The following is a 23,582-nucleotide window of genomic DNA, read 5'->3' on the forward strand; positions in this document are numbered from 1 at the left end:
AGAAAACAACTGCTAGTATTACAATTGTGTTGTTATGATGACTCCCTCTCGTAAGACTCCCAAGTATTTGTCATTTCACTTCTTGTCCTTGAAAAGTCATTGGACAAAATAAATGTATCCTGTTGCTAATATAAGGAACATTCGACTACGCGGTCTAAATGACCACTTAAAACCGTTGGCTCCCGTTGTAATTTGAAGCTTTCAAGTTGAATTTTTTCATGTAAACTTAAAATTCCACAATTTGTGGAAATTATCAAACTTTTTTAACTCTTCTATAATCTTATTAGATGAGCAAATTATAACTCATAAACATATTGGCGCATACTAAGACGTTGCATTTGTTAATAAATGTTCATGTTTCTTTAACAAATAAATGTTTGTGGTTACATATCATTACAAGACGTTGCATTTGTTAATAAATGTTCATGTTTCTTTAACAAATAAATGTTTGTGGTTACATATCATTACAAGTTTTCGTATATCTTCATGTTTCTTTAACAAATTAATGTTTGTGGTTACATATTATTACAAGTTTTCGAATACACAAAAATTTACAAAGATATCAACAATAGCAGTAACTAGTTATTCTTCAATATAATCCTTCCACATGGTACAAACTATCTAGTAATGCCGATACTATTGTTTTACAAAATCTAAATGACAATTTCTTTTTTGTTTTACAAATATGAACTTATTGGAGACCTGGAATCAAATCCAGCCTCCTATCACTCAGCCATAAGCTCGTTGCATGAGACACGCCTAGTACAACATACATTTCATGTGTGATTTGTCAGTTATTGCACAATGAGAAGGTTACCACAAAGTGCTCATCACAAGTACTCATCGAAAGAGCAGAGGTTGTGGCCTTGTGGGTTTCCCATGGGTTAAAAAAATTGAAATCACAATTTGAAGTTTAAAATTCCTTTTTCAGGAAAATTTGAGATTTGAAATTGAAATTTTTGTGCAAATTTCATTAATAAAAGTTGATTTCAAATCAAAAACTTGAAATTAAGGTCCCAAATCTACTTTTATACTCCCGGTCCAGGATTCTAATCACTTTTTTGTATTTTCATGATAGCTACGGTGCACCAAATCACTCTGTCAAAAATGTAATTGTCGTTTTCACACATTATTGTAGTGTAGATAATCACGGCTGACAGCGACGAATGGATCACACGTTTGATAGGTTCAATTCAATTGAATCCATCAATTTTGACACGGAATTCAGGTGAAAATCACTAATATATCAACAAATATTATATTATTAATCCATAATTTTAGAACTGCAATGCTTCAATTGTAAGTGGAAAGGATCCTGAATGTTGGACCGTAGATTAATGATCAAGTCCTAATGTTCTAGCCAGAAATCACAACTTCCTTTCGTCAAACATGATCACGTACAAAAACAGAGAGTTGCATAGATAGGAGGACAAAATGAACGAACCCACGTGTCCTGACCGGAAGAAGAAAGAAAGAGAAAGGTGGCTCCTTTCCTTAAAGTCAAGTGACTTTTAGTTCTTGGACGCTAGTTGTGAGAGTGAAATGACCCAACTAGACCTAGTCAGCCCGACAATCTGAACCAGCAGTCCATTTATACTTGCCTCTTTACGAGCAGGGATATTGATTATTATGGACAAGGGCTTGGGAACCTCAAGTGCACCGTGTTAATCTCTGTAATTATCTCATGACTGAGATTGACCTTACACGCATCAAGAACCTCTTCAAGCTGCCAAACTTTCGAGGCTCCAAAGACCACACTAGCCACAAGAGGGTGTCTCATAATGAAGGCTGGCCAAACAACTCAAAAGTCAAAAGAACTATAGTAGTATATGTTTTCGTGACCAAATAAAACGTCAAAATCTGAAATTAAACACAAGTGACTGAGCTAGCATGTCACAGACTCAAAAATGACTATCATGCATAATGTTTCAGTTCTAGTCCATTAGGAAATACCTAAAAATGCTGATCTATGATCAATAGCGGATAGGAACTAGAATAGGAATTCGGAAGAAGATTGGTCATACCAATTGCAAGAGAAACTGGATGAATGTCATATCTGTCTGCAATATCTATGTATGACTGCAAAATGAATGAAATTCATGATCACAAAAGTAAAAGGCAATTGTATGTAATAAGAAACAAAATAATTTAGTGAAGAAAATAGCAAATCACAGGAACAGATATTAGAGGACATATTTGTTGTCTGAAAGAGAAAAGGTATTTAACTTAAAATTCTGAAAGAAACTGTATCACACCCATGAGAAAAATTATTCACTGCAGAAGAGTGTCCCTTTTTTCCTGAAGGAATAGAAGTTTGAGTTTTAATGTCAAGCAGAAAATGAACAAAAAGATATTGCATCATATGCACACACCACATATTAAGTATTGCATCATTTTGTATAAACAAGCAGTGATCATTCTCCGCCAAAAAAGTTGTTTATTTCCTAAACCTCTATATAACTGAGTTTTGCAAAATGAATAGATAGCTTTAGAAAGAAGAATTTCCTTACTTTGGCAGCACCTAAAACATTGGATTTTGACAGGTCGTATCTGGACTCCCCTTCCTTATATCTCCCTACCAAAAGTTAGAGATTAGTATAGAGAGAAAATCTACAGACATTACTTGACTATTCAAATGAAACTGGCAACCAATCTGACCTTTAAACAGATTTAAACGAGCATTAGATGGACCTCCATCTTCAGCAAAGTACTTTCCAGAAAGTATGCCCATGGCCAGAGGGCTGTAGGCTAACAAGCTTATCCTAGACATTCAGAAAGAGGAAAGTAAACAGGTCATTACCAGCAGTCAATTCCACAAATATTTCAACTTAACAGTAAACCTCATCTTTGTCAGTAAATTCACAACAGCTTTTTTCCCATTAAATTTGACAACAGACAGGTTGTTTTCGCAGAAAACAGACAGACTGAAGAGAGATTTTATTAGCAATTACCCTTTTGTTATTCCCACAAAAGACCGATAGGTTAAAATCCTAAAAACATGTTTTTTTTTCTTCTTAAACTGATTCTCAGAAAAGGGAACACGAAAATCTCTATAGATATGCTAAGATCAAACAAAGATGAAAAGGAGCAAAAGAATCATGGTCAAGGTAACTAAAACAAGTCAAGTGAGCGCGAAGACAGTAATCATACAGTTCAAACTAATGTTGCCTTTGCAGGAAAAACAACCAGACGCAATGACATGCCAGTATCACTAAAAATAGAAAGCTTTTACTGTAGCAATAGAGGATGTTAAACAGTGCTAACACAGTTGAAGCATAATACAGGAGTTACTAAATGATTATTGAACAGCCTGATTGTTAAAAATAGATTTTTGGGATCAACAGATTATCATTGTGCTTTTCTGACACATTCCTTTTAGCAAACTTATGACCAATATCCTTTTATTAGAGTTGTCCATGATTTGCAAAGAAAAAATACTAGAAGGTTCCCAATGCACCCTGTTCAGCATGCATCCTACATGTGAAAGAGTGTATAGAAGCCTGCACAAATTTGACTAGCATAATTTTTACTGATAAGGTAATACTTAATTGATGTTTTGGGTAAGAACCACATAAGCAAGCAGTATATCAAAGGTAGAGAAAATACACAAAAAAATATGGTTCTCTACAAAGACGCTCAATCGTCTCAAAGACGGATCTTGTGGATGCAGCAAAACAAATCAAGGACAAAAGAGATGTCCTGATCTATTCAAAACTATATTACATCATTCTTCTGTTCCTTTCTAGTGCGGCTACATCCATGCTCTATTTTATCATCTTCTTCTCCTAAATGCCCAGCTACGCATCAACCCATCCATTGTGTTCAGGCATTGCCCATCCCATAACATCTGTGTCACCCCCATTATATCTGTCTATTATATTATGTGTTTCTAGAAAGCAATCAAGACTGGACTTAGTCCCACTCCTATGTGAATCATTTGCACAAATGGATGTTATAGTACACAAAGCAATACCGCATACCCATATAGAAGGCCTATCCCAAAGTTTTCCACACAATCCAAGGATTACCTCTCATTGTGACAGCATTCAGCCATAGCTAAATCAAAATTTCGACATAACAAGTTGTATGCATTCTGAAATGAAAGAAGCTCAATCAAGTGTTATCTTATATTAGTGAAGAAGCAATATTTGAAGGAGGCAAAGACAAAAATATCTCTACATTAAAATAGGTTTGAGCCAAGAAAAACCTGAACAGACACTATTTGAAGATTCCCTGCTTTACTTTTGGCAACTTGTTGGAACTTCATAATGCCATATGGTGTTTCATTGCTAAGGCCAATGTATCTGATCTAAACAGAATAATTCAAACAACCAATAGAAAATAGAGATCAAATTTATCATAAGCAAAAGTAATGAGTGAAGTTAACATCTTTGCTGTCATGACTGACCTTACCAGCATCAACAGCTCTTTCTAGAGCATCAAGTTGTTCCTCAAAACTTACTGGCGTATAATGTCGCAGGGGATCATAGTCAGTTTCTCCAAACATAGGAACATAGCTGCCAGAAAGTTTTAAATGGTGTCAGAATTAATGTTGACAGTTAAAGAAGCAAACGTCTTAAGATATCTGTTTAAATTTCGATAAAGAATCTCTTTTGAGTGTTTACATCTGTGAGAAAACAATGCCACAAAATGTAGGATTTATCTACAAACCGATCAGGCCAGTGAATTTGATACAAGTCAATGTAGTCTGTCTTTATACGCAACAGGCTGCAGCAATTCAACAAGGTACCTCATCAGAAGCAGTACAAAAATAAAAATCATAGCAGATAGAGACCATCTTCACAAGCAAGCTTTAGTGTCTGATGCAGTTAAACAGAAATTAAATGGACAATGAAAAGATAATAAAACCAAAAACAAGAATTCACTCAAACCTATTGTCAATAGCTTCAGTTATGTTCTGAGCATCCAAGCTTTCTGGTCCATTTCGAATCCAAGACATTTGTCCAGATGGTCCACTGACCTATAGCAACATAGTTGTGGAACATATCAAAATGCTAGTGCAGTTGGAATAAGATCCCAGCTCCAAACATGAAAAACGAAGAAAAGGGAATATACTAATAACTTCATGTCAGAAAGAAAATAATAATAGAATACTCCTTATGACTCCAGAAAAGCATGGATACGTCTCAAAATGCTATTGGTTTCAAATGGAAACCAAATACTCAATCGCGTCTCATAGACGGACAGGCAACGGAAATAACTGCTAATAGCTTGCATAATCAACTCATTTGCACATTTTAGTACCATAAATGTCAAACATATTTTGGAAAATTGTTATGGATGCGAGGAATATGGTTATTATTTATTTATATTTTAGGTAGTTTATTTGTTATATATTTATATTTAAGTAGCTTGATTTATTATTTTAGAATAGGAATTTATGCTCCCTAGTTTCATAAGGATTATGCTTAGGGTTTTATGTAACCTAGTTTCATAAGGATTAAGCTTTCTATTGATGTAATAAGACACCTGTTTAAAGGGAGGTGTGGGGAATAATACGTATGAATAGTTTTAGTCAAAAACAAGAGATTGAAATTCTCTCTTCCATTGAAATCTTCTTTCATTGAACTCTAAGGTTTCAACCTCCCTTTAACAAGCTGAAGAAATTGAAGTTCTCTCTTCTATTGAACTCTAAGGTTTCAGTCTCCCTTTGACGAGCTGAATTTATCCACAAAATAGGTCAATCTTGGAATTCAAACAAAGGCAAGGGAAAGTCGACATCAATTGAGTCGGACTTTTCTGTTCATTGTCCTGTGACTCGATCCTTCGCCAAAGATCGTAACGATTTGGTATCAGAGCCTAACACAATGGACGATGAGATTAATTCCAGGTTCCAAGAAGAACGCTCAACTTTAGAAACCCTAATGGATTCTAAATTTGCAACGATGGAACAACGCCTCGATGAAAAAATTGTCCAAGCCATCCAAGAACAATTTTCTAGCATGGGAATTGCCTCCACAAAATCAACAACGCAGGGAACTAAGTCGAGTAGTGCCCTAACACCTGGCAAATCAACAATTGTTGCGACAGCGCCTATTCAACTATCCGACCAAAATCATCTATGAAAAGGTTATTCACATTCGACAGTACCAAGGTATGCAAAGATGGATTTTTCTACTTATGAAGGCATAGATGACCCATTAATTTGGGCACATCGTTGTGAACAATTTTTTGAATATCAACATACAACGGAAGCGGTTCACATGTTGGGAGAAGCACAATTATGGTACTATCAACATAAACGAGCAAAGGGCCGAATGAGTTGGGACGAATTTCAGAAACGTTATTTCCAACGATTTGGACCTCCTGAAAGTAGTGATACAAGTCAAATGGCCACCTTAATTTTTGAAGACATGATTGGAGGTCATCATTTAAAGGCTCAAGATTTGGTCACCCCGAGGCACAAGAATATGCAAGGAAGACCCGTTTTGAGCACAAGCAAGGCCGTGTGTGGAAGATTGCTTGGAGCATCGAAGACTTGAGGACTCACGGTTTTGGACAACACTTAATGGGTCATGATTTGGTCATCTTCATTAAGGGTATTTTGGTCACTTCATTGGGTCCAAATGCACTCCATGGCCACCCCACCCTTTAAGGGCATTGTTGTCATTTTGCCTTGTCTTGTAATAGAATATAAATAGAACATTTTAGGTCTTTTTCTCATTAGTTGTTCATTGATGTAAGACTTGAAACATGAAACACCTTTAGTTGTAGGGCTTGGAATAGCCACCACACCGAAATGAGGGCAACAAGTGTGGATATCACCTGTGTTGCAATGTTGGCTTGAGACGTTGGTGTTTAGAGGAGGTAAAGTTCCTCTTGTGTCAAAGTAGGAGTTAGGTTAACCGTTGTGTGTAGTGTTAAGGGTCCAAGATTACCATATTCTTGGATTCTTAAGATTATACCAACCAAGGTCTAACTATCTATCCATTTTGTTTATGTTGTAATCGCTTGTTTGTGTTCTTGTAATTCAAATTCGTGACTTGTTGTTCTTGTTCCATTGTTGTTGTTCTTCATCTTGTTGTTAACATAGTTTGTTGTTAGTTGTTTTTAGGTGATAAACACATCAATACATTGTGTTCTTGTTGTTGTTTGTTGAATCCGAATGTGGTCCTCAAAAGGGTCCTCGGATCTTTGATCTTGTGGACTGATTTTGAAGTGTGTTTCATGTTGTCCTTGTAGTTTGGTATCAAGTAGCAACCCAGTGGGCGAATTAGTCACGCTTCGGCAAACTAGTACAGTTGAAATTTATCAATGTCAGTTTCAAGAGAAGCTGGCTAGGGCTGGTGAGCTTATTCCAGAACACTTGCATGCGGGACTATTTATGGCAGGGTTGGATGATTCAATTAGACTGGATGTGCAGTTGCTCAAACCACCTGACTTATCGATGGCCATGAGTGTATCCAGGGCTTTAGAACAAAAACACCAACTGCAGAAGTTAAGTAATTTTGGTGAAAAGACATGTCAACAGTCTCGGACAAGTTTGGGAAGCACAACAAACTAGACATTTAGTTGCCTCATTTACCTCAGCTAATACCCAAACCAACAATCAAACCCCTTTTGTCAAGCGATTAACTCGTGCAGAAATAGCAGAGAGAAGAGTTAAGGGGTTATGCTATAATTGTGACGAACTATATTCAGCAACTCACCAATGCAAACAACTTTTCTGGCTGGAATTGGATGATTCAGTTGACACTATTTAAGAAGTTCTAGATGACTGCACTGAAATTCGAGCTTGAGGACAAGCTCTTTCAACGTGAGGGGAGTAATGTTATGGATGCGTGGAATATGGTTATTATTTATTTATAGTTTATGTAGTTTATTTGTTATATGTTTATATTTAAGTAGCTTTATTTATTATTTTAGAATAGGATTTTATGTTTTCTAGTTTCATAAGGATTATGCTTAGGGTTTTATGTTTCCTAGTTTCATAAGGATTAGGCTTTCTATTGATGTAATAAGACACCTATTTAAAGGGAGGCGTGGGGAATAATACGTATGAATAGTTTCAGTCAAAAACAGGAGATTGAAGTTTTCCCTTCCATTGAACTCTAAGGTTTCAGCCTCCCTTTAACGAGCTGAAGAGAACGGAGTTCTCTCATCTATTGAACTCTAAGGTTTCAGCCTCCCTTTGACGAGCTGAATTTATCTACAAAATAGGTCGATCTCGGAATTCAAACAAAGGCAAGGGAAAGTCGACATCAATTGAGTCGGACTTTTCTGTTCATCGTCCTGTGCCTCGATCCTTCGCCAAAGATCGTAACAATTTGGCATCAAAGCCTTACACAATGGACAATGAGATTAATTCCAGGTTCCAAGATCTAGCCTTTTTAGCATAGTTCTCCTAACTGGTCCTACACATCATACACAACACATTCAAACATGCTGAAGCTTAAACCAAATTCAATATTCAGAAATATTAACACAGTTGCATATCTTTCATGCAATATTTTAATCTTTAGGAAGAAATGCTGAAGTGCTAAAGAATAAAGGACCTTACTTTTGTGGCCAAAACAACATTATCGCGAGGGACTTTTCTTTCTCTAATCCAACGTCCAAAATACTCCTCACTTCTTCCATGAGTTTCTGCACGCTGGGGTACTGGATACCTGGTTTTTGCACATTCTTTTTAAAAAGGATATATGAACAACTGGAATTTAATATCAACATATTCTATCAATCAATAAAACTTCAATCCTAATTCTACCACACTCCTGGGAGGCACGTGTAATAAAAAAGGAGTTTCAATCCTAAATTAGTTAAGAGTTATATAAATCTTCTGCACCCAATCCGCTTCAGAATTATAGTTAGTCTAGTTAAGTAATCCTAATTCGTTGTTCCATCTAAAAATAGGTTGCGCTTTGTGAAACTTACAGAACAATGGTGACAATAAAATAGCCAGTGAAATCCCATAAAGTGGGAGAAGTATAGAGTGTACATAGATCTTACCCTATCTTATGGAGATAAAGAGACTGTTTTTGGAGGACCCTCGGCTTGAGTAATTCAAATCAAAGTAGATATGAAAAGAGAACCGGCGGTGAAGAAAACATAGCAACAAATAAGGAGACAATAACAAGAGCAAAATAGTACAATAACCGAAACACCATAAACAACAGATAATGATAAATATCAAATGCAACACACTACGAGAATAAGGCTAATACTATGACAGACACCACGTCTAAAACAATCGAAAAGCAAGATAACACTCCATTACCTACTAAACTACGCCCACAGTCTCACTGAAACACATAAGAGGAGTAAATTAGATGCCAGCGCATTTTAAGCATAACATTAGGAGGGAGGTTGACGAACTGACGACTAATATTTTAGCATAATCGAAAAGAGGAGTAATTAAGAGGCATTTGGTCATGAAATTTTCTTACTTTTTTTCACAGTTGAACTCCCGAACACACCTGTCCATAAAATTCCGGAATTCAACTCAAAAATTTGAAAAACACCAAAACGCTGTTAACACTTGTTACACTCCAAATGACTCACAAAAATTGAAAATCAACTCCAATTTGTATGCATGGCCAACACAACTCCAAATTTCAAATATCATTTTTCACGTTGAAAACAAAATTACTTCATTCAAATACACACAAAATATTCATGGCCAGACGCCCCGTTAAATACTAGCAATTTCTTAGCATAAAATTGAGCGAGGAGGTAAGGATTGAGGACTAACATTTCAGCAGAATCGAAGAAGTTAACTCCGGAGTTGAATGCTTTGTCGAGGAGTTTAAATGATTCCGCTGACGTGTTTTGCTCACCAAAAGTCATGGTTCCTGATAGAGTGATAAAAAGCTCAAGGGCGATAAAGAGGCAGAATTTTTCTGGGACTTGCAAAATAAAGATGCGAATGAAACGAAAAGTTAAACCTAGGCAGAGTTTGGAGACGGTCAAATCTGGAGCAAGGTTGAAGAAAGGAAGTGCAAACGCCATTGATAAGTGAAATGGAATGTACTCATGCAATTTGCAAAATAATGCGAGGGAGAGTTGGAGAAAAAAAGACGAGTTCGGGATAAGGAAAAATAAGAAAACTGCAAAGGGGGAAAAAAGATGGAGGTGCAGGGGACCGAACCCTGTACCTCTCGCATGCAAAGCGAGTGCTCTACCATTTGAGCTAGATCCCGTCCGATTTAAAGGTAGGCATCTTTACTTATATAAACGTTTAAATACATTTGGAATTTTCCTATTTGGGATTGCGTTTAATTTAGCATGTACTCGCTCAAGAATGGATTCTCATTTTATTCTAGAGAAAAGAACATAAAAGGTCCCTTATCTATAGGAGTAAGTATAATATAATTCCTTAAATATACATTTATTAATTTTAATCCTTTAACTATCTAAACATTTATCAAGTTTGATCTTTATATATTCTTGTATATTCTTATACAAATAATTATCCTTTATACTAACGGAAATTTATATACCTCCATTGTATTTTATCTATCACTAAATTTTCAATTATTTCTCTCTTGGACATCTTATCCTCAAATTTCTCCCGTTAAAAAATAACTTAAAAGTATAAAATACAGCAGTTTGCATCAAATTTGACCAAATTACAGCACTAACATACTCAAAAAGTCACCAAACTGCACAAAAAAAATACATTAAAAAGGTCAATAAATTGCACAAAAAATAGTACCAAACTGCAACCAAAAAACATCAAAATATTTTTTTACGAGACTAGAAGGTTGTTTATCCAACATGAAACTACTTGATGGATAACCTCGTTAACTTTTGCATTGAAATCTAGTTCATCCTTCAAACTTTTTCAGCCACAGAACTAGTTAGGAATGGCAATGGGGCGGTGCGGGTGTGGTGCATATTTTAGACTATGAGGAACAGTGCGTATTTTACGTTATATGGATGTGGAGCGGGTTGAAGCAAGTTTTTTTTAAGTAGTGCGGGGCGGGGCGGGTTGCGGGTATATGCGAATTTAAATTAAAAAAAATTAAAATTTAGTATTATTCTCATGAATCTACATAAAATTATATGTATTCTTTACTTCAAATTTTATCATACTTAAAACGACATACATAACACTATAAATAAATAATTTCATAACTTTTTCTTTTCAAATAAGTAAAATAATTTTATAACTCAAAATATCAAATAAAAGTTTAAAGGTTTTTGCTTACTAAATCACTTTGTCGTGCATAACTTATTTAATTTATCTATAGAGAAAATGGTCAAAAGCCCCCCCAACCTTTATCCCAAATCTCAACTACCCCCCCTGAACATTTTTAAAATGGAATATATACCCGTCTAAAAGCTCATACCCAGATTTTATTTCAAGTAGTGACCTGCACGCGCTGCCACGTCATTGCCACATCATTTTTAAAAAAAATAATCTAAAAAATTAATTATTTTACTTTTCGCTTTGTATATTATTTCTCCTTAACAAAATTTCTCTCTCTCATTCCCCATTTTGTTCCATTTTTTTCTTTAACTCAATTTCATTTCTATCGATCTTCAGATCAAATAATTTTAAACTCCACAAGAGCATAAAATAAACATTTCAATGGCTCGTATGTATATTCCGACAGTTTGGGTACATTGTGTTGACTACCTCAGCTGGTATCATGGACCATGAAGAGGCTAGGAGTAAAAATATTTGTGGAAAGATTCTTAGTTTCTTTTATTGAGTCATGTTGACGAGGATGAAAACTTTGATTTTACTGTTTGTTGCCCCTTTATATTCACATTTTGTTGTTTTTGCCGCTCCCATCAAATTGTAGTAGGGATTTTATTGAAAATTTTGAGACAATTATCAGATTTTGTTGAAAAAGTTTGGTGCTTGTTGACATAAAAAAAAACTCCAATGGCTGGTACAAAGCTCTGTTGTTGCTGCATTGCAAGTAGAATGGTGGACTGTCGATGTAATTGTTAATTTTGCTATTTTGATGGAATTAAAGGCGACCCCTTTGGTGTGTGTGTGTTGAAATAATAGTTAATTGAGTTATTTTTATGGAATTGCAGAATTTGGTGTGTGTGTGTGGAGCAATCATGGTATTTTGTTGAAGATAAGAAAGAAAGAAAGAAAGAAAGAAAGAAAGAAAGAAAGAAGAGAGAAGAGAAAGAAGCATCCATGAATGTCGACGTAATTATTATTTTGCTATTTTGATGGAATTAAAGGTGACCCATTTGGTGAGTGTGTGTTGAAATAATAGTTAATTGAGTTATTTTTTATGGAATTGCAGAATTTGGTGTGTATGTGTGGAGCAGTCTTGGTGTTTTGTTGAAGAGAAGAAAGAAAGAAAGAAGAGAGAAGCATCCATGGTGTTTTGTTGAAGAGGAGAGAAAGAAGAGAGAAGTGAAACAATACACAATTGAAAAAATAAATTAAAATTAAAAATTAGAAAATTAAGAGGTTAAAACGTCTTCACTCTCTCTTTGAGAGTGTACTACACCTTTCGTGCCACCTCAGCATTTAGGGAGGTATATATTCCATTTTTAAGTAGTTCAGGGGGGTCATAGGACTCCCGCAAAGTATAGGTGTGTAGTTGGGATTTGGAGTAAAGGTTGGGGGTGCTTTTGGCCATTTTCTCTTTATCTATATCAAGAACTTGAAAATATTGTGGTTTTCAATGGAGCTAGTAATTTTTTAAAAAATAAAAATATAAAAATATGGGGCGGTGTGGCACAGGTATGCACGGGTATGAGTGCGGGGCGGGTTTATGCAGGTTTAAAGGTGATGTGGTGTGGTTTTTAAACTTGCGGATTTAGAAAAAAATCTGCACCCCACCCGCACCACCCGACCCCATTGCCACCCTTAGAACTAGTATTTATATTAAAAAGTGTTCATAATACTGAGATAATGTAATAACAAGAAATGACTAATAAAACTAAAACACACAATCAATCAATTAACAATAGTACTATTCACCTTCTCAGCTTGAAAGTGGATACCATACTTCACCAAATCGAGTTAAGTCGATAGATTGATTACGGTGTCCAAGTTGTCTTTTTTTAGTTTTAAGCAATTTTTTGACAAAAGTAATTCACGGAAAAGGTGTCGAAGAGAGAGAAACAATGGAGGAACTAGTGATGGAGAAAATCTAATGAAGGTGTAAATTTCCGTTAGTATAAACGCCGATTGTTTGTATAAAAATATACAACGGTCAAGCTTGATAAGTTTTTAGATAGTTAAAGGACTGAAACTGATAAGTTTATATTTGAGGGACTATTTTAGACCTACTTCTATAGATAAGGGATCATTTATGCCCTTTTCTCTTTTATTCTACAAGTACTAAAATCTAGAACAACAAAATATTTGGTATTCTTAAAGTATTTCCTTTCATTTGTTTGCTTTAAACCGTTGAAAATATGTTAAATTATGTCATGTTGCTTGCTGATCCTATCTAATTTACTATTCATTTGAGAAATGACAGTCAATCCTTTTGTATTTAGCATGTTATCTTTCTAATTTGTTATTCTGCCTATGCTAAAATTTTATAGTACTCCATTATAGATTGACTATCACAATTCTTATTTGGCCAAAAACAATTGAAGATATATTTGGTGATGACAGGCCAAAGAGTTTGCCCTTGAAACAAATAAAACGCCAGTAAGTAAAAAAAATCTTATTCAAGTCTATTTCAATTTTCATTGCGTTGTGAGAGACCGTTTTGATTCGCAAATTCTTCAAGATTGCTTTGCCGGTAATTATGATAAAGGATATGACAAAAAATCAGAATCAAAAGATACATAAAATCAATTCTTCTAGCAATTATAACAAATCTATTAATCCATCTCCGTTAAAATCTACATACGTCACCAGAAGCAAATAAGAAAACAAATTGCCATTAATAACATAAAACACTTTCAACAAATCCCAACTAATTAGCCCTAAAATCAAAATCCACAACCCATTTCTCCTAATTCAACACGTAGACATCTAAAATTCCTGCGAAACAGAGCCTCTTTCACCTTTCCCTTTAACAACATTTTTGGGAAGCAAATTCTGATGAATATGTTGGGTTTAACTGTTCAGATAATTGTGTCTGTTCAGAAAAAGACACAATGTTTCAAATGAACAGACATGACTATTCCAAAGATACACCTTTTAAGTGAACCATTGCCACCTTTCAGAAGAGGCATCTAATGACTATATAAACTTACTTTCATCCACAGGTTTAGAAATGAATGAAAAATTTTCTGAAATAACAACTCTTCTTGTCTTCAAAACATTCTTTGTGATCAATCAAATCATTGAGTGAGTTCGACGAATTCAATTATTTGAGGTACCACTATAGTTAGATTGAAAGTCATTTTATCCTGGGAGGAAGATTTCAAAACCTCGGGTACAGTGAAGGGAATTATTCCTTAAGGACACTCCGTGAAGTCGGGGGACTTGACTTTATATTTCTGTTTCATCTTACTTTCTGTAAAAAAAATAAAACACACTTCTTAGAAAGATCACTTTGATCTTATTTTGAGGGTGTTTTTGTACTTCATAGTGTTCTTGTTTTAAACTTGAATTAGTTTTGAAGTTGTTGTGTCTAAATAAAGATTCTTGTACCCGAAAACACCATAAAACTACAATCTTAAGGAAATAACTTTGGAAAATGGTAAAAAAAAAAAAATTTGTTTGTTTGGTGAAATTTTCAAAGACTTTTTTTTTTAGAATTTGTATTACTTGTTTTTGGAGATTAAAGCTTTAAGCTTTCTACTTCATTTGAACTTAACTGGTGATTCGAAGATATAAAATCTTCATCACAAGTTAAAGATCACTCGGTTGACGATTGAAAGTCATAAAAACTTCATCGTTAACTAGAAACAAGAAGAAGAGTTAAAAGTTGCTTAACGTTATAAGTAGTATTCTGAAAATACTAAATTTTATTGTCTTGTGGTGACAGGAAAAATGACTAACGAAAGTCAAATGCAAGATGCAGCTACGACTGTGGGGGAAACTAGTATTGCCTCAACAAGTCAAGCAAATGCTCCGCAACCAATGGCACCTGCGGAGAAGCCTAAAAAATTTATGGGCATTGACTTTAAGTGATGACAGTAAAAGATGTTCTTTTACCTCACCATTCTATGTCTTTAAAGGTTCACTAGTGAGGATGCTCCTGAAGTGCTCGAGGGAACCTCGGACAAAGAGCATTTCAATATTGTAGAGGATTGGAAGCACTCAGACTTCCTTTGCAGGAATTATATCTTGAGTGATCTCCAAGACGACCTCTACAATGTTTACAGTGGAACTAAGACATCGAAAGAATTGTGGGGGGCACTAGAATGAAAATATAAGACAGAGGATGCGAGAATTAAGAAATTCTCTGTTGCAAGGTTTCTAGACTTTAAAATGATAGATAACAAATCGGTTGTCTCTCAAGTTCAGGAATTGCAAGTAATCATCCATGATCTCTTAGCAGAAGGTATATCTTTGAAAAATACCTTAGTTGAACAAATTGAAAATGTTCTTAGTACTCACATAAACTGTTTTTTAGGTTTGATTGTGAATGATACATTTCAAGTAGCAGCGATCATTGAGAAGCTACCACCTATGTGAAAAGACTTCAAAAACTACTTGAAGCACAAATGCAAGGAGATGACTATCGAAGATCTTATTGTTCGACTGCGTATTGAAGAGGTTAATAAGGCTGTCGAGAGAAGGTCAAAAGGGAATTCTACAATTAATGGAGCACATATTATAGAAGATGACCCAAATAATTCTAAGAAAAAGAAGAAAGTTTAACAAGGAAGCAATAAACCCAAGAATAAGTTCAAGAAAAAGTGTTTCAACTGTGGCAAAATTGGCCATAAGTCCACGGATTGTCGTGCCCCTAAGAAATGCAAGAAAAAGAACCAAGCTAATATGGTTGAGTCCAACAAAGAATGTGATGATCTGTGTGCTATGTTCTCAGAATGCAACTTGGTAGGGAATCCTCGCGAATGGTGGATGGATTCTGGTGTCACTCGCCATGTGTGTGCCAACAAAGAGTTGTTTTCGTCATTCGCTCTGGCTCAAGTAGAAAAAATGATCTACATGGCTAACTCTGCTACGGCTAAGGTAGAAAGAACAGGAAAAGTAGGCTTGAAAATGACTTCAGAAAAGGTCTTAACACTTAACAATGTCTTGTAAGTTACAGAGTTACGTAGAACTTGATTTCTGTTTCAATTCTAGATAAGAACGGATTCAAATGTGTAACCATTTCTGGAAAAATTGTAATTAGCAAAGGAGAAGTGTATGTAGGAAAAGGCTATCTCACCGAGAGCCTTTATAAGATGAATGTAATGAATGTTGAAATCAATAAAAGTTTAAATTCTTCTTACTTCTTGAGTCTTATAATTTGTGGCATGAACGTTTAGGCCATGTTAATTACAAAACATTAGGAAAACTGATTAACTTAGAGGTTTTCCCAAACTTTGAGTGCAATAAATCAAAGTGTCAAACATGTGTGGAATCAAAGTATGCAAAGCATCCTTATAAGTTCGTTGAAAGGAATTCCAATCCTTTAGACTTAGTACACACTGACATTTGTGATATGAAGTCAACACCATCACGTGGTGGGAAAAAGTATTCATAACTTTTATTGACGATTGCACTAGATATTGTTATGTCTACTTGCTAAATATTAAGGATGAAGCAATAGATGCGTTTAGGCAATACAAAACTGAAGTAGAAAATCAGTTAGAGAAAAAGATAAAAGTGATAAGAAGTGATAGAGGCGGAGAATATGAATCTCCTTTCGCCGAAATATGTGTAGAGAATAGAATTGTTCATCAAACTACGATTCCGTATTCACCTCAATCTAATGGAATTGCGAAAAGAAAAAATCAAACTTTGAAGGATATGATGAATGTCTTACTTATAAGTTCCAGTTTACCGCAAAACTTTTGGGGGAGGCTATCCTTACAACCAATCGTATACTCAATAGAGTTACCCATAGTAAGACACAATCAATTCCTTATGAAAATGGAAAGGAAGGAAACCCAACTTGAAATATTTCAAAGTGTGGGGGTGTCTAGCAAAGGTCTAAGTTTCTATGCCTAAAAGGGTTAAAATAGGACCTAAAACTGTGGACTGCGTATTCATAGGATATGCAAAAAGTAGAAAAGCATGTTGGTTTTTGGTTCATAAATTCAAACATCCGGATATAAATGAAAATACGGTAATTGAATCAGATAATGTTGAATTCTTTGAAAATATTTATCCGTATAAAACTAGACATGAACAAGCTAGTGGAGGATCTAAACGACCTCGTGATGAACCAAGTGAGAATGTACATGATGAAGAAAATCCAAGACGTAGTACACGTCAAAGAACGCCAACTTCGTTTGGTTCGGATTTTGTAACATTTCTCTTAGAAAATAAGCCTTAAACATTTAAAAAAGCGATGTCATCTTCAGACTCATCCTTTTGGAAAGAGGCAGTCAATAGTGAGATTGATTCAATCTTAAGCAACTCTACATGGGAACTGGTTGATCTTATTCTAGGAAATAAATCTTTAGGTTCTAAATAGATCTTCAAAAGAAAAATGAAAGCAGATGGTACTATTGACAAATACAAGGCAAGACTTGTAGTAAAAGGCTTCAAGAAAAAAGAAGTCCTTGATTACTTTGATATATACTCGCCAGTAACAAGTATAACATCGATTCGAATGTTAATTACCTTGGCTGCGGTATATGGTCTTGAAATCCATCAAATGGATGTGAAAACCGCATTCTTAAATGGAGAATTGGAGGAAGAAATTTACATGGAACAACCTGAGGTTTTTGTGGTTTCAGAAAAGAAGAATAAAGTGTGTAAACTTATTAAGTTATTGTATAGACTAAATCAAACACCTAAACAATGACATACGAAGTTTGGCCAAACCATGTTGTCAAACGGGTTCAAAATAAATGAATGCGATAAATGTGTAGTTCATTGTGTGTTTATATGTAGATCATCAATAGAGACATTTCTGACATAAATGCAACAAAACGAATGCTCGAGAGCAAGTTCGATATGAAAGACCTTGTAGTTGTGGATGTGATCTTAGGTATAAGAGTTCATAGAACTCTACAAGGGTTAGCATTGCCACATTCTCATTGTATCAAAAATGTACTTGACAAATTCAAGTATATGGAATTCGGTATTGCCAAGACTCCATTGGATGTGAGATTTGCACTTCGAAAGAATGAAGGTGAAAGTGACTCACAATTGGAGTACACAAGAGTATTAGGATGTTTAATGTATATAATGAATTGTACACGATCAGACATAACATGCGTTATTAGTAAGTTGAGTCGGTACACAAGTAATCCCAACAAAACTCATTGGATGACAATGAAAAGAGTTTCGGGGTATCTAAAATACACTCAAGACTATGCCTTGCATTATAATAAATATCTTGCGGTACTTGAAGGATATAGTGATGCAAATTGAATCACCGAATCGAACAAAATAAAATCCACAAGTGGATATGTATTTACTATCGGGAGGAGCGGTCTATTGGAAATCATCCAAACAGACTTGTATTGCTCGCTCTGCAATGGAATCTGAATTTATCCTATTGGATAAAGCCAGTGAAGAAGCAAAATGGATCCAAAATTTCTTGGAAGATATTCCTTATTGGCCCAAACCAGTGGCATCAGTATGTATACACTATGATAGCCAAGCAGCAATAGGTAGGGCAGGGAGCATGAAGTACAACGGTAAATCTCGCCATATAAGACGGAGACATAATACCGTTAGAGAACTTTTCTCTAGTGGAATTATCACTGTTGACTATGTTAAGTCAAAGGATAATGTGTTGGATTCACTTAAAAAAGGTCTATCTAGAGAAGGAGTGGAAAGGACATCCAAGGAAATGGGTTTAAGGCCTAGGACAAGTCAGCATGACGGTAACTCTACCTAGCAGATTGAAGATCCAAGATCTAGGTTCAAGGAGATTAAACAAAGTTGTGTTTGACAGATTCAACATTGTCAAAATACCAACCCATTCTCATAATATAGACAATGTTTAGTAAACAAGGATAAGACTTAAGGTAAGAAGTCTTTTAATAATTATCTAAATTTGGCAGATTTGACCAAATAGTTTAATCTATGGGATTGAAAGTTTAGAAATCACCTATGTGAGGGCGAAGTGGAAGCCGCTTCAAAGATAATATTAGTAAAGGCCTATTCTCTAAGCTCTCATGAATCTGAGATGTGTTCATGGCTGAAAAGAACAAAACCGTGAGAACCATAAACAGTAAAAGGCTGGTTGTGTGACATGTGTTGTCTAGGTGTACATTAAAGCTCGACGGTTCAAAGATATCAAATTTACCGATTAACCGAGTGTATCCGATGCATGTTCACTACGGGAAGTTCAAAGGGAAACCCACTTATCCAGATGCAATCAGTCTTTACTTGATGATCACATACTTGTCCATAAAATTTTACAAAAAAATAATCATTCCCCATTCATGTGGGATATTGTTGGGTTTAATTGGTGTGAATGAAAAATGGAGGGACACAATCTTTGAGCAAAAGACATATTATTTTATTCATATTATGTTTCGAATGAATAGATATAACTCTTCCAAAGGATACACCTTTTAAGTGAATCATTTCCACTTTTCAGAAGAGGCATCTGATGGCTATATAAACTTGCTTTCATCCATAGGTTTAGAAATGAATAAAAAAAATTTTGAAATAAAAACTCTTTTTGTTTTCAAAACATTCTTTGTGATCAATCAAATCGTTGAGTAAGTTCGACGAATCCAAGTATTTGAGGTACCATTATACTTGGATTGAAAGTCATTTTATCCTAGTAGGAAGATTCCAAAACCTCGGATACAATGATGAGAATTATTTCTTAAGGACACTCCGTAAAGTCGGTGGACTTGACTTTATATTTCTGTTTCATTTTAATTTCTGAAAAAAAAAATAAAACATACTTTTTAGAAAGATCATTTTGATCTTGTGTTAAGGATGTTTCTGTACTTCATAGTGTTCTTGTTTTAAACTTGAACTAATGTTGAAATTGTTATGCCTAAATATAGATTCTTGTATCCGAAAACACCATAAAATAACAGAATATTAGGAAAAACTCCACCATTAGCAATAGTCGCAGATCTCAACAACTTGCTCAATTCCTCATCATTCCTCACAGCAAGTTGTATATGCCTCGAAACAATCATATACTTCTTGTTATCTCTCGCGGCATTCCTAGCAAGTTCCAATAACTCAGCAGCAAGATACTCAAGAACTGCAGAGAGATAAATGGGTGAACCAGAGCCAACTCGCTGAGCATAATGACCTTTCTTCAAAAAACGAGCAATTCGACTAACAGGGAATTGGAGACCTGCCTTTTGTGATCTGGAAATGGATTTTGAAGCTTTTTGGGGTTTTCCTCGACCACCAACGGATTTGGCTGCTGTTGTTAAAGGCATCTTGATGGGTTCAAAGGAAGAGGAGTTTCTGTTTAAGAATTTGAATTCCTTTGGCGGAACAATTTTTCGGTTGGTTTTATATAGAGAGGAGATGAGAAATTTGATTGGTTTCTTTAGGTTCTACACGGATCGCCAACGTGGCATCCTTTTTTTTTTTTTTTTCCTTTTCTATCATTTAAATTTGATTGGCTGTTTAGTTTTACTAGATCGACAACGAGTCATCCTTCTTATTATGTTTAAATATTTAAAAGTTTAGTGTAAAAATATTAAGTTTATATAATTTAATTTAAATTTAAAAGTTAACTAAATTACAATTATAAATAAACAGAGAGAGTAATGTTTGAACAGATGATACATTAATGAGGAATCACTATAAAATGACGAACATGTGTAAAGAATTGTGTGATTTATAAGTAAAGATTAAATTGCATTTGGATGAATAGGTTTTCTTTTGAACTTTTCTTAGTGAATATATATGAGATATACTTGATTAACCGATAAATTTAATATTTTTATCATCAAGCTTTGACGTATACCTAGATAATAGAAATCACATAATTAACCTTCAACCTAGTGTCGTTCAAAACAAAATCGTAATTAATTCAAGTACAAAATTAACTTATTGGCTTATTAGTAATAGGTTATCATATTAAAGGTTGGTGAGCAGATTAAAATATTATAGTCATTATCTAATCAGTATGGAGATGAATTACTCAATTTTCTTATCAGATTTATCGTTAACCTATTAACACTTTTCATATTACATTTTTAACCCTAGATATATAAAATATCTCTTGTAAACTAAGAACTAACCCCTTTTATTATTTGATTCACTTCTTAGCTTAGAAAATAACGAGTCATCTTTCGTGATTTTGACCATAAGCACAGTTGGACTCCCTAAAAGGCTGAAACATAAACTAAACCCGAAATTAATTGTTAGATTAAAAGACAACTATTTTTGATAACCTAAAGAACCACAAAAAAAATAAAATGAAATAACCCAACTGCATCTTCACAATATTTGATATAACATTGAAAATTTTCTAATCATATCAAAATTTTGATTTTTTTATTGACCAAATAATTAAAAGATGTTTCTACATACGTTTTAGGTCTAGAAGAAAATTTTCATGTGATCCTATGTTATATCCTTTAAAAAAAATTGTACGAACAAAACTCAGTCAGCCTAAAAGATTGAAAATGGATGAATCGCAGTATATATAAACAACTTAGTCAGTGAAGAAATGGAGGACATATCGATAATCGCTTAATATTTTATTATCTCTTAGATTTACTTAATACACGATTGACTAACTATCCGTTAATTTCTATTTTAATACTGAACCAGTTGTTATCTTATCGGTTGGCTAGCATACTAGTACATTTATATTCTGTTTAGGCAAACTTATTTTTTTCGATAGTACTTATGTTTTCTCAAAAGTGCTTATTTTAAAAAATGGAAAAGGACCTGAGATATCCTTGGAGTATTAGAATTGGTTCAAAAATGTCATTCATTTACATATTGGGCCAAAAATACCTCCTCCATCCACCTTTATTGCTTAAATATACACTTAGAACTAACAACACATTTTTAAATCATAATTAAAATTTTTATTTATTATGTATCAGTTTTCTATTGGTTGCAAATTAAATTAATTTAAATCTAATTATCTTATAATCAAGTTTGGACCCAACTAAAACTACCCAACCCAATCTATCAAAGCTGCCCCAACACATTCAACAAAAAGAGATTGCCCATTTTCAAAGAACTGGTATATATTGAAATGCCTACTAATAATGAAGATGAAGATGAGTCTGAAGCTCAATCCGAGGAGCAAGTTGCAAAACGGACTCGTAGCTTAGATACACTTCAAGATGCAGTGTTCATAATAGTCTCAAGCATCTAACACATGACTGACACAATTGAGCAAAACAAGTACACCATTGACATCCCTATTCTGCTACAAGTTGTGATGGGAATCGATGGTCTCGAAGAATTAAAACGAATGTAATAGGTTGGGGCAGTTTTAATAGATCGAGTCGGGTAGTTTTAGTTGGGTCTGGGTTTGGCTATAAGATAATAACATTTAAATTAATTTAATTTGCAACCAATAGAAAGCTCACACATAATAATAAAAAATATATAATTATGATTTAAAAATGGATTGTTAGTTGTAAGGGTGTATTGAGCCATAAAGGTGCAGAAAATTACATGAAATGACCCCCAAAGTGGGTGCTTTGTTTTTTTGTCCCCCATAAGAGAAGTCTTTAAAACAAGTCTTCCTTCATTTTTATGTATAGTACAATCACATTTTCGCCTCTCTACATCTCAAATGTTTTTAAACTTTTGATGCTCATTTGTCTCTCAACTTCTATTTTTATATTTTTCACTTTTTTTATTTTTCTTGATTTTTATTTTTTTCTTGTTTTAATTCATTTGTGTCAATCTTTATTATTCTTTTGCTTTATTTTTCTCAAACATTATCTATTTCTTTATGTCCTTTTTTAAAAAAATTTGGTTGTCTTAACAATTATTTTTCTTTTATTTTTTGTTTTTATCATTTTTCATTTTTTTCTTTTTCTTCATTTTTCCCAAACTTTATTTTTTATTTTTTTCTTCTCATTTTTATTTTTTTAATCTTTATTTTTTTCCTTTTTTCTTTTGTTTTTTATTCTTTATCTTTTTTTCTTAACCTTTAGTTTTTTCTTCTCTTTCTCTATATTTTTTCCTCCTTTAGTTTTTTCTTCTCTTTCTGTATATTTTTTCCTTCTCTTTTTCTTTTTTTCTCCACTTCTATAATATTTTGCTAATTAATAGAAAGTTGCATAATCCGCAAAGGGATCTTTTTTTTTTTTTTTTTACATCAAAGTAAATTTAAGGGCATGACCGATCGTTTGGAAGTCCTTTGAAATAAGTTTTGCCTCTAAGACAAAAGTTATAGAACATCTCATAAATCAAGACACAATGTGATGGTGTAAAATCTTGCTCGTGGGGCATATCTTGTTGTTTGAAATTTCTTGAGTTAAGTCTTGCCTTTGAGGTAAAAGTTATAGAACATCTCATAAATCAAGAGACAATGTGGTAGTGTCAACATTTGCCCATTGTGCGTAACTTATTTTTCTAGGAGGTTCTTGGGCTAAGTTATATCTTAGATGCAAAACTAATAGAACATCTCATAAATCAAAAC

At 34.2% G+C, this 23,582-nt stretch overlaps 2 protein-coding genes across 8 annotated transcripts; both read right to left on the minus strand.

Moving 5' to 3' along the window:
* Positions 1-569: 569 nt before the first annotated feature.
* LOC107863954 (protein tas) lies at positions 570-10,131 on the minus strand. Of its 7 annotated transcripts, none has more exons than XM_047409301.1 (13): positions 9,906-10,131; positions 9,713-9,812; positions 9,408-9,437; positions 8,522-8,630; positions 4,893-4,981; positions 4,672-4,728; positions 4,409-4,517; positions 4,208-4,309; positions 4,029-4,108; positions 2,659-2,762; positions 2,511-2,575; positions 2,025-2,079; positions 570-759 (listed from the first exon to the last, which is right to left on the minus strand). In XM_047409301.1, the coding sequence occupies exons 1-13, from the start codon at positions 9,967-9,969 to the stop codon at positions 692-694; spliced, it is 1,032 nt and encodes a 343-aa protein (XP_047265257.1). In that variant the 5' UTR covers positions 9,970-10,131; the 3' UTR covers positions 570-691. The 7 variants fall into 7 exon arrangements, with proteins under 7 accessions (XP_047265257.1, XP_047265258.1, XP_047265255.1 ...); XM_047409299.1 differs by lacking the exon at positions 570-759 and adding an exon at positions 1,224-1,788 and having other exon boundaries at positions 9,906-10,127; XM_047409300.1 differs by lacking the exon at positions 570-759 and adding an exon at positions 1,224-1,788 and having other exon boundaries at positions 4,029-4,093; positions 9,906-10,126.
* Positions 10,132-19,956: 9,825 nt separating this feature from the next.
* On the minus strand, positions 19,957-20,653 carry LOC107866388 (histone H2A-beta, sperm-like). The gene has a single exon (XM_047409304.1). The coding sequence runs from the start codon at positions 20,392-20,394 to the stop codon at positions 19,963-19,965; it is 432 nt and encodes a 143-aa protein (XP_047265260.1). The 5' UTR covers positions 20,395-20,653; the 3' UTR covers positions 19,957-19,962.
* Between the last annotated feature and the right edge of the window lie 2,929 nt (positions 20,654-23,582).

This window comes from Capsicum annuum, chromosome 3 (assembly GCF_002878395.1).
Source record: "Capsicum annuum cultivar UCD-10X-F1 chromosome 3, UCD10Xv1.1, whole genome shotgun sequence".
NCBI classification, from domain to species: domain Eukaryota; kingdom Viridiplantae; phylum Streptophyta; class Magnoliopsida; order Solanales; family Solanaceae; genus Capsicum; species Capsicum annuum.